The 11,909-nt window shown below is 36.0% G+C and overlaps 2 protein-coding genes across 2 annotated transcripts; both read left to right on the top strand.

The window, feature by feature from the left end:
* Positions 1–1,842: 1,842 nt before the first annotated feature.
* On the top strand, positions 1,843–8,749 carry LOC132303033 (serine/arginine-rich splicing factor RSZ21-like). The gene is made up of 6 exons (XM_059800062.1): positions 1,843–1,981; positions 2,260–2,360; positions 4,851–4,939; positions 5,717–5,945; positions 7,522–7,644; positions 8,370–8,749. The coding sequence occupies exons 2-6, from the start codon at positions 2,272–2,274 to the stop codon at positions 8,374–8,376; spliced, it is 537 nt and encodes a 178-aa protein (XP_059656045.1). The 5' UTR covers positions 1,843–1,981; positions 2,260–2,271; the 3' UTR covers positions 8,377–8,749.
* Positions 8,750–9,429: 680 nt separating this feature from the next.
* Positions 9,430–11,605, top strand: LOC132303032 (uncharacterized). Its single transcript, XM_059800061.1, has one exon. The coding sequence runs from the start codon at positions 10,331–10,333 to the stop codon at positions 11,306–11,308; it is 978 nt and encodes a 325-aa protein (XP_059656044.1). The 5' UTR covers positions 9,430–10,330; the 3' UTR covers positions 11,309–11,605.
* The last annotated feature ends 304 nt before the right edge of the window (positions 11,606–11,909 follow it).

The following is an 11,909-nucleotide window of genomic DNA, read 5'->3' on the forward strand; positions in this document are numbered from 1 at the left end:
TGAATGTTTGACATCGTATTAGATACTAACATGACACCTCCGAAAAAATGTATGTGTTCCTTGGGTTATAAGTTAGGTCAATGATACCTTTAAAAAAAAAAAAAACTTAGGTTAACAATTACACATGTGCCTTGGGGTTCAATCGTATCATTTGCCTCCCAAAATGAATAATGAGGGTTCAAATTTAATATGAATTACTACTTATGTATTAAGGTAAATTGTAAACAATTTTACCTTAATTATTATTATTATTATTTTTTACAAAACAATTCATATATATATGACAACTATGGTGCATATAGATCTCATATGGTATGAGTAATTTGTCGTCATTGTCAATATTAATATATCACCAAATCATCTTTATATTTCTAAGTGGATGATGAAAGTTTTAAAGTTGTCAATATTATGATTTTGGATCATAAATAATTATAAAAAAATAAAAAAAAATTAACTTTTAGTATTTTAATTTTGGACTATTATTGACGAAGTGTTTTAATATTTTACTTTATAACAAAACGCATGCGCGAGTAGGGATGGCAACGGGGCGGGTTTGGAGCAGGTTTCTCTAAATCTCGCCCCGCCCCTTTTAATTTTTGTCAAGTCCATACCCGTCCCGAGACCCGCGACGGGTTGGATTTTCATATCCAACCCCGCCCCGTTAGGAAATACTGTGCCCCCGTGCCCGCCCCACTAACAAAATTTTTTTTTTCCACTTTTTGGAACTTAAACTCCTGTTATTTAAATGTGTAAAGTCTAGGAATGACACAACATAAATAAAATTATGTATCCTAATAAATAAATAAAAAATAACATGTACATAACATAATTCAGAATAAACAAAAATAAAAGTTTAATACAACCAAATCACAAGAAGTCATTGTCAATATTAATATATCACCAAATCTTCTTTATATTTCTAAGTGGATGATGAAAGTTTTAAAGTTGTCAATATTATGATTTTGGATCATAAATAATTATAAAAAAATAAAAAAAATTAACTTTTAGTATTTTAATTTTGGACTATTATTGACGAAGTGTTTTAATATTTTACTTTATAACAAAACGCATGCGCGAGTAGGGATGGCAACGGGGCGGGTTTGGAGCAGGTTTCTCTAAATCCCGTCCCGCCCCTTTTAATTTTTGTCAAGTCCATACCCGTCCCGAGACCCGCGACGGGTTGGATTTTCATATCCAACCCCGCCCCGTTAGGAAATACTGTGCCCCCGTGCCCGCCCCACTAACAAATTTTTTTTTTTCCACTTTTTGGAACTTAAACTCCTGTTATTTAAATGTGTAAAGTCTAGGAATGACACAACATAAATAAAATTATGTATCCTAATAAATAAATAAAAAATAACACGTACATAACATAATTCACAATAAACAAAAATAAAAGTTTAATACAACCAAATCACAAGAAGTTCTAAGCTCCAACTTCCACCATAACCAAAACAAAAGCAAATTTAATACCAAGTTTACATCCCAAATTAGGATTATAAGAGATAGGTAATTGGGTAAGTCGTTAAAATAACTTATTAATATATATATATATATATATATATATATATATATTAAATATAGTTATATGCGGGGCAGGGCCCCTAGAATATGTATATTGAACCCTTACCCGCCCCATGACCCTCGACAGGTACAAAATTTGTATCCATATCCGCCCCAATGGTATAACAAGTATTCCCATATTCATTATTAATAGGGCGAAATGGAATGGGCCCCGACGGAGCGGTAAAAATTGACATCCCAGTAAGCGAGTGGCTTTGATTTTTTAGTTTCACTTGACTTATCATTTACTTTCATTTTTTTCTTTCTCATGTCCACACACTGGTAACAGTGTCCTACATTATACTGTATAATTCCAAAACGACCCTTTTTCTTTTGAACTTTTTGACGGTTGTGCAACAGAAAAATCAAAAAGTATTCAATCTCAATCGAAAGCACAAACCCTAGAAATCTCTTCAAGGTGACCCCTAAATTTTCATTTATGCTCTCAAATTGATCTCTTTTGTGCATCCGAATATATCTGTATATACATGAAACCCTAGTTTCGCTGATGCAAATAATCAGCGAAACTAGGGTTTGTTAAAAATTCCTGTTTTATGTAACAAAACATTTACTTTCTAGTATATCTATCTATATCTCTCTCTCTCTCTCTCTCTCTATACATATATATCTAACACAACATTTATATATATATATTTACTTGAAAGTTAAGATATAGTATTTCTGTTTTATGATCAGTGGGCCACGACGATGTCTCGAGTTTATGTTGGGAATTTGGATTCCCGAGTCACGGAAAGAGAACTGGAGGATGAATTCCGAATCTACGGCGTTCTTCGGAGGTAAATTTCAGTACTGTTACTGGAATATATGTGTGATCTGATTGAATACGATATATGATATATCCGTGATGGGTTGGTCTGGAGCTGCGAATTCATTGGTTAATTTCTAATAATAACAACTCTGATTATGTGTTTCAGTTAGTAGTTTCTAAGATGCTTTGTTAATATATTTGTATATATGTATATTTGTTCTGCCATTTAAGGATAAAAGAAGGAAAGTTGACACCTTTGACAGTTCAGCTGTGTGTCATTGTATCAATAATTCCAACTCCAATGAAAAAACCACCATGTGGTTTTATGTGAATTGTAATCTATATTTACCATCCACGGTTATGAATTTTTCTGACAGTCTAGGATCCAAGAAGTTTCTTTCCCTCTGTGTGTGTGTGTGTGTGAACATGCTGCATTGGAGGGGCACACAGTTTTGTTTAGAGGGTAAAATAGAAACAAATCAGTCATATGCTTCCTTGAATATTGGAACAAAATTGAACTGTCTAAACCAAACCAAATTTGATTATATAGGCCTTACTTAGAAGCCTAGTCAAATAGTAACTAGACTTGGCCCCCCAGTTTTTGTGTCCTACATGAGTAATTCTTCTATACCTAATCAAGTGTGTATCTCTAGTTTCTAAAATTTTGTCGGTAGCAGTAGTAATAAAGCAACGTATGTCAACAAGAACTATAATGTTATTTTACTGATATATTCCACACATGTTGATAAGGGTTGAGCTTAGAAAAAAACTGTAGTTCTAATCTTTGTTAAGAGTGGTACAAGTTCATAGTAACAAATATTACCAACCAATCAAATGAAAACTTTGTGCAAGTGCACACATGTGCCAGTGTACCTGCACTAACATACGTTTAGTTTTGTCAATTCTCCCCTTTGGCTTCGTTTGGATACACAGGAAAGAAAAGAAAGGAAAGAATTATAAGAGAAAAGAAAAGAAAGGAAAAGAAAGGAAAGGATAACTATAATTTATATTCATGTTTGATAGATAAGAGAGAAAAGAAAAGAATGGATAATATTCTTGTTTGGATAACATAGAGGAGAGAAAAGAAAGGAAAATAATAATTAAAATTACTATTTTACCCTTTTTGTAGGGTTAGTAGGGCAAATCATTTCAGCCACCCCAAAAATGCCTCCACCTCTGTTCTCGTTACTCTCCTCCCATCTCTCTCTCTCTCTCTCTGCAACTGCTAACTTGTATGTAATGGGTTTTGGTTCTCCAAGCTTCGTGTCAATACAGTTGGGCAGAAGAATAATACCTTCGCGACCTCAGTGCTGGAAATGCCAGTGGAGTAGAAGAACTCGAATTTGGGCAAGAGGGTCTTCTTGGGATCCGATAAGAGAAGTTTTGGGTGTCTTGTGATGATAGCTGATATCTGGTTCGTCTAGGGTTTTGAAATTGACGTGTTCAGAAGCTGAAATAGCAGTTTCGGACTCAATCCACATGAATTGATGAGGTAATTTACTGTAAATGAGTGTTGATTTGTGGAAGAAGTTGAGATGGATTTAAGAGATGAAGAAGATAGCTGATGGGTTTGAAGGGCATACAATTTATGGATTGTTGAATCTAAAAAACGAACTACCATTTTACTGAATGTATAAATCATTGGAGATGAAAGGTGATAAATACTGTTAAGAGGAACTCACCTGATCGTTAAACCACCATAGCCAATCTCCTTCTCTAGAGTCGTCACTTTGGTTGAAGCGCAATCTCAAGAGTCAAGACCCTTGTATGTGTGTGTGTGTGTATATATATATATATATATATTTGTATGTATGTATGTATATATATATATATAAAGAAAGCAAATCATTTCAGCCTCCATCTCTCTCTCGTTCTCAACTCTGAACTTGCCCTCTCTCTCTCTCTGCAACTGCAAACTGAAAATATACAAGGCTAATTTTGTCTTTAGCTTCCTTTCCCCTCAAATCTTCTCAAAAGTGGGAGGATTTGGTTTTACTGTGTCGGAGGGATTTGGAGGGATAGGCTATCCCTCCAAATCCTTCCCAATCCTTTCCTTTCTCTTCTATTCCCTCCATCCAAACACACTAAATACTATCCTTCCCTTTCTTTTCTCTCCAAATACCTCTAAATCCCTCAATCCAAACGAGGCAATGAAAAGTTTGTGCAAGTGCACACATGTGCCAGTCTACCTGCACTAACATACGTTTAGTTTTGTCAATTCTCCCCTCTTCCCTTTTAAACTTGATTCATAGTTTGTGATACATTGCTGCCCTTGTTGCCACTAGATAGTTCTAACTACGATACCCTGGTCATGTCAATGGCAGATTTGTTATGCAATAGTTATGTTTGACCTTTCCCTTCTCATTGTGAAATATAAAAGGATGAAAGTTGACTAACCTCTTCTGTTGTGGTTGGTTCCATTTGAGATTTATTTTTGTAAACTATTATTTTATTTTAACTTTGTATTTTGCATTTATGATTGTTGTTGGCCTCTTACATGTTAGTGGAATTAATGCAGTGTTTGGGTTGCTAGAAGACCACCTGGTTATGCATTTGTCGAGTTTGATGATCGTAGGGATGCTCTAGATGCAATTCATGCATTGGATGGTAGGCATAAAATGTACCTTCATGTCTGTATTAGTTGTCAAAAACACTTGATCATTTCGGTGCTTCTTTCACTTACCTAATTGTTTTCTTTGAATGTGTATATTCTTATGTATCTTGCTGCCCTAACTTATTGCAACAGATAAACTGTTTCTAGCAATATGTTAATTGCTCTTATTGTAGGTGTCATACTGACCTTTTAATGGTTGTGTGGCATCCATCCTTGAAAGCCTGTTTCTTGCTAGTGGAGGCATGGTTTTTATTGCTTATACTGTAAATTGCAAACTGTGTGTGCATATGTCTCATGATCATTTTAATTAATTTATATTTATGTTGATATATATATATATATATATATATATATATATATTGCAGAGAATTGTATTCGTCATTTTGTTATGATATTTAAAAAAATTAACTGAACATGTTGTTTCACTTAATTACCGGAATGTGAAACATTGGTGGTGGATTGATTGTCATTTATGTGTTGGTCCTTATTTTCTGCTGTCCAAAAGCTTTAACTCTTGCAATTGGAATTGTTTCCATATTTTCACTTTAAAAATTACATTCTTTTATGGTTCCAAATCTAAGCCTTACGATAATATTTAATTCTCTAAGTTCCTAATATTCTTAATGTAAAACCAGTAAGTGTCTGTCCTGTTTAAGACTCTGCTGGACAACAATCTTTTGTATCATTATAGGTTCTGAGCAATGATCATTGTTTCTATCCTGTTTTGTAAACCTCTGAGGTTTTCATTTAGATGGAATTCGATCTAATAGGGAAGAATGGTTGGCGCGTGGAACTTTCACACAATTCTAAGGGAGGTGGTGGAGGCCGTGGTGGGGGTGGGCGTGGACGTGGTGGTGATGACTTGAACTGTTATGAATGTGGTGAACCCGGTCATTTTGCTCGAGAATGTCGCTTGCGCATTGGTTCACGAGGCTTAGGAAGCGGGCGTCGTCGAAGTCCCAGCCCTCGACGACGTAGGAGCCCAAGTTATGGTCGTAGGTGCGTTCCTTGGTTTTTTCTGTCTCTGTTTTTGTTTTTTAGGTTATGAATTGCATGTTTAAAGATTATATTGTCGGTACTTCTGTTGAAATCTTACAAGCTGCTATACCTTTTCTGAATTCTGAGTTTAAATTCATGAAAAACATGTAATCTTTTTCATGCAATCATCCTGGAATTTGGCAGCATTGCTTTTTTCACTGTCAGGGAGTTAGAACGTTGTTATGGAGCAAGTTTTGAGCTGTGAAACAATCATGATATGTATTCTCCAGTGCAAAAATCTCACTGGCAGTGGCAGCATTGTTGGGCAATTTGTGATTAAATTCTTTAATTAAGTAATTAACCCTATTATGTGGATCTTAAATTATGGAACAGCTATCTAATACTGTTAGATTAGTGTGGCATTATATGGTAACGAAGACATGTAATTCTTCATTAATTATTTCCTACATATACTTCTTTTTTTCCGTTTTACATCTCTTATCTTCCTGTTTTACCCCTCTACTTGCAATTTCTTTTTCTTTAATTTTTTTATTCCAATTTGATTTTGTTGGGCCTATAATGTTTAAGGCCAGGAATTTATAAGCATAGAATATCCTTCTAAATAATTTTGGTCTCTCATAATTATTCCATGAATGTGTTATATGATGTTAGTATTTTCAGAACTGTGGTTTTGGTTCTGCCATAATAAATCCCGTCCTTGGGGTTACATTGTTTTTTAAACTTTTCTATTTGGGTGTTGAGTTATGCCTTGTTGAACCCAACACAGTCCCCTAATGGAGTTTTTGATACTTATTTTCTGTATTCTGTAAATTTCAGTTATACTTGCATTTTAGAATATTTTTGTTTGTCTTATTTTTTTTTTTCAAGACCTATTCTAGCATATTGTTGTCTTTTCATATGTGTAGATATTCTTTGTAGTTTGTGCAATTCTTAACAAGAATTCTGTATTTTTCACATGGATAACTCAAAATCTAATTAATTAGAGATTATGCGTTGTTGTTGTTGATGCGTGGTTGCTGTTGAGGCATCATTGGCTGAAAAATAATGTAATTTGATCCCATGTTGTATTATATGCTTTTGAGACTCACCTAGCTAAATAAATGAAATTCTTTTGAATCTATATTGATCAATTATCTTTTCTTACCTTTTATGTACTTATTAGCAGAATTATATTGAAACTTTTGATGGTAGTATTGTATTGTCTGTAACATGTTCTATATTTTAAATTTATATTTATCAGTATTTGCACTAGTGGATGGCATGATATTTTGTTTAAAACATGGCTTGGGACTGATCATTGGAGAATCTATAAAGTAATTTGATATAATTTTGGTTTGAAAATTATAGGAATGACATCTGATGAGATATTGCAGATATTACTGGAATAAATAATTTTTAGACCTGTATGGCTGTGGAAGGGGCATCACCTTTATTTAACCCAACAAAAAAAAAAAAAGAAAAAAAAAAGAAAAAAAAGAAAGAAAAGAGAAAGTGTAGCATTTTCTGCACACCGACTCTTTTACAAGTTTGTATATTTTAAATCCTGTATTGTCATAAGGTTTGCTCATTGTGGCAGGAGTTACAGCCCCCGTGGGAGAAGATCTCCACGACGCCGCAGCATCTCACCTCTTCGTGGACGTAGCTACAGCAGGTCACCTCCATATCGACGTGCTCGTCGTGGTTCACCCTATGCTAACGGGTATATAACTATTCCCTGCACAGAAAATTCTCACATATCCATTAACTTGTCAATTTACTTTTGTCATGCATATACTAGTTATTGCTCCAACATTCATAGCATATCTCTTGGCCATGGCCACGGGCCACGGCTACAGTAGGTCATCATCATATTAATGCTGGGCATCACAACTTACTTTATTCTAGTGTGAATGCCATGATTGGATTAATGGGATTTTTCGTAGTTTCACACAAAAGATTATTATTCTCAAGCCATTAAACGGCAAAACTATATGGTACTATTAATTGTTATTGTGGTTGGAGACTTCCATTTGAATTTACTACTGCCAGAAAATAAAACTCGTAAAAGAGACCATTTTATGACCATCTCGATCAATTGCTCTGTTGAATGATTTGCAATGCTTATTCTGCAATAGACAGTTGCCCCCTTCTTTCCAATATATACACAGCTAAGAGAAAAGAAAAATCACTGCCTGTCCCAAAAATTAGCAAAGGGAAATCATATGGATGATGGTTAGGGGCCGGTCATAGAATTATCCGCTGTGGGCCTCATTTTAAATTGGCCCTTTATATTGGACGAGATCACTCGTGTATTTATTTATTCCACAAGTGATGTCATCCCTTCGTAGAATTTTCTGTTGTGCCTTCTCTCTATCTATCTCTCTCTGTGCGGTTAGTATCTTGCAAGTATTTTCAAGCTTATATGAGTTGGTGGTGATTTGGCAGTGATTAAGGCTTGGGACAGGAGCTGAAGAAAAATGGTAAATAGCGACAAAGGATGATCCGTCTGCTGTACTGTAGTCCTGATAGGATTGGTTAACAAACAAGAGTAGGATTATTTAGTTCATTTGATGACAATTGGGTGTGTTTTGCACCTGGCTTTGGATACCTTCAACGCTGTTTAGCTGCCAAAATGGGTGCTTTGGACTCCTGTTTGCGTCAGCATGCCCTATTCAGGTTACCGAAACTTGGAGTCCACTTTCGTACTTTAAATTGCCACCCTATTGTTGTTTATATGTTTTTGTTTTGTCTGAAGTTAATTGTCATAACTTAAGCTGTTTGAAGTAGATGTTTCTAAAAGATTCCATATTTTGTGTTTTGAGGTCGATTTACGGCTAAAACGACAGCATTTCGCCACTTACTGCTTAGTGCACACGCTTTACCACCGCGTCTGCTTCTCTGCACTACATCATCTACTCATCGATGTTAGACCTTTACTTTCCTGCCTGTGGATTGCAGAAGATGAAGCTGTTTTTGCTTTTTGGCTTACGACGTTTCAAGCTGTGGTGGCGAAGTCTTAATGTTTATGATATTGACTTGGCCCAAAGAGAATAACCTCCGTGGTTGCCCATGGTAACAAACTGATTGCTATTTAACTGTGCATTTGGAAAGGTAATCAACTGATTGCTATTTAACTGTGCATTTGAACTGGTCAATATTTATATATATTGGAAATCAATGTCGCTCTGGGATGTGGTTAGCCAAGCACCAGTTTTCTTTGGAAATCAATGCCACTTTGGGGGGTGGTTATTAATCTACTAAGTTTCTTTCAGCGAGTTTGTGCATGATGGTGTACGGTGGTCCTTTTCTTTGGTGGAAGATTTCTTCTTTATAGCTTATAAGACTACTGTGAGGAGAAGGGAAAAAAGTAAATAATAATAAAAAAATGATTTGTTACGAGTCTGAAAAGGAGCTTTAAAATTGTAGTTGCCATTCCCACGCCCTATGCCTCTCTCTCTCTCTCTCTCTATATATATATATATATATATATATATATATAAGAATTGGTGAATTTGTTATCCAAGCCATGGCAAGTAACAAACGCTAGATGTTATGAGCCTGGTTTTGAATTTCAGCAAGCTCTCTCTACAGGTCAACTAAGTTTGGCTTTCAACAGGTTTTTTTGAATGTGATTCTTGCCAACGAATCTAAAGTTGTGCTGAAATTTTATTAAAAAAGCAAATTTTGGTTGCATTAGCTCAAGTACTTGGCAAGAAAAAGTTTAGAATAATGATGAAATCCAGCAAATCTGGCCTTAAAATAATAAGAATGATCAGGTACCCAAGTGGAGATTTGTTAATTTGTCGAAAGGGTCAGTTTCAGTTCAACCTGTGCTTGCATAAATTGAACATTTCTCAATGAGCTAGTAGCAGATGTTGAAGCTTCTATAGGACCGGGCCACCAGCTTGGATGGTATAAACTGTTGAGAGAGAGTTCGAGCCTTGCTAGAGGCATGTTGTTTGTGTGCGCGCGCTTTACATTCGAAGAAATAAATGGTAGCAGCAGCAGCTGTTGATGCTTTAACTATTTGCAAAACCCTAAATCAAGTGCTGGTTTGATTGAGCCCTCTTGTCCACCTCTATTGATCAGTCTTTAGCTTTTTCTTCAGAATAATTGTGAGACTTGCTTGAAAGAGCGTTTGTGCCATTTGAGGAGCCGGATTTTACTCTCACGTCTGTGTTCTGTTTTTGTTAAATAATGAAATTTTTTGAATTTTAATTTCATCAAGCTAATTTATCAATTTTTATTTTTCCCTCGTCTACCAGACAAATTTGAGCACAAAAGTCAAAGTCTGCTCCATTATTAGCTGTTTGTTGACTACACTAGTCAATATGCATTAGAAAACTTCATCTTCTCGTAAGATCTACTCCATTTCAGAGTAGAGACCAGAATCTGAAGGCACAGAGATGGAGAGCAACCATGTTATGCTGAAGGAGAGGTTGAAATTCTCTGGCATACTCAAAGAAGCTCTATCAATCCCTCTCAGAAACACCAACTTCATAATCTTCACCTTGCTAACTTCCCTTCCCCTTTTCTGCTTCATGGTTTTGTATGAAATTCTATTCCAAAGAACACTGGTCCAAGCCTCGGAAATTCTAGATCCGGCATACGACGGTTACTTTGACTATAATTGGCCAGTACCAACCTACATAGAAGGCCGATTTTCGAAAAAATTTGTTGTTAATTTGATTCAAATGTGTTTCCTCTATCTTGTGCCCCTTCATCTCCTAGAGCTCTTCAATGCTATTTTGACTGTCGATTTAGCATCAAAGATGCATAAAGGAGTTACAAAAGTGACAATCAGAGAGATGGTACATAAATCAACCAAAGCAACAAGGTTTAGAGGCCCTAGTATCACATCTATGTATGTTCTCTTCCTGTCAACTTGCACACTTCTAGGGTTGACATGGTTAGTAATAAACTACTACTTCATTTCAAGAAACATTTTCTATGGTTGTTTCTTCGTGGCAGCTTTTATAGCACTGCTAACAAAGTACTTGGAGTGGAGTGCTGTGTGGAACATGAGTATTGTGATTTCTGTTGTGGAGGGGTTGTATGGGACCGAAGCATTGGCGCTGTCGGATCATTTTAGCAGGCGTAGCAGAAGGGATGGACTACTTTTTATGCTTGTTTTCTTTGTTTGGGGTTTTGGTTTGAGGTTGCCGTGTCTATATGTCGGCTGCTATAAGGAAGTCGGAGGAGGAGTTGTTGCACAGGTTGGCTTGTTTTGTGTGGGAAATGTGATGAAGTGGGTGGTCTGCATGGTTTACTTCTTTGATTGCAGAAATGGAACTTTTATCAATGAGGGAGTAGAAACAGAAGTTGAAGATGCTGATGCAGAAGCACCACTTATTGTACCAGTGTCACTAGACCGGATGGTATAATCTGTTGAGAGTTCGAGCCCCACTAGAGGTATGTTATAGAAGCTGTATTTTATATTCGTTAGCTAGCCACCATAACGGATGGTTTTGCAAACTTCGGAGACGTACAATCATCCGGGATGTCCGTGAGTTTACGGTTCGTCCAAGGAGACCCCTTATCCATATGGCCACCTGTGCGGGTTAGAAGCACAAGTTCAAGTATACCAAAATTAAGTATTGGTTTGATTCAGTTAGCCACTTGGGTGAGTTTGTAATAAGACTGTCTGCCCATCAATAGGGTTTTTTTTTTTTTTTTTTTTTCCTAAATCATCATTTGTGTTTTTTTTTTTTGGGTAAGGCTTGCTTGGAAGAGAGCTTGTGCCATTTGTTCCTCAACCACTTGAATGTCACAAGCCCCTTGAGCAAGTATACAATATTCCAGGGGTAATTACATGTTGCACTCTCACTCAAAGCGAATTTCTTAATTTGTCTTGATATAAGAGAAATTAAAAGTTTTCAAGAAAAAATACGACTCTGCTTTAGGTGGAGATACTAAGGGCTGGGGCATTGTATAATTTCTCGATGCCTTGGGGTGACGTGCAAAGACCAATATCAAGCTATCATT

This window comes from Cornus florida, unplaced genomic scaffold, assembly GCF_030987335.1.
Source record: "Cornus florida cultivar Cherokee Brave unplaced genomic scaffold, ASM3098733v1 CherokeeBrave_3.0.0_Hap2_Chr04, whole genome shotgun sequence".
NCBI classification, from domain to species: Eukaryota; Viridiplantae; Streptophyta; class Magnoliopsida; order Cornales; family Cornaceae; genus Cornus; species Cornus florida.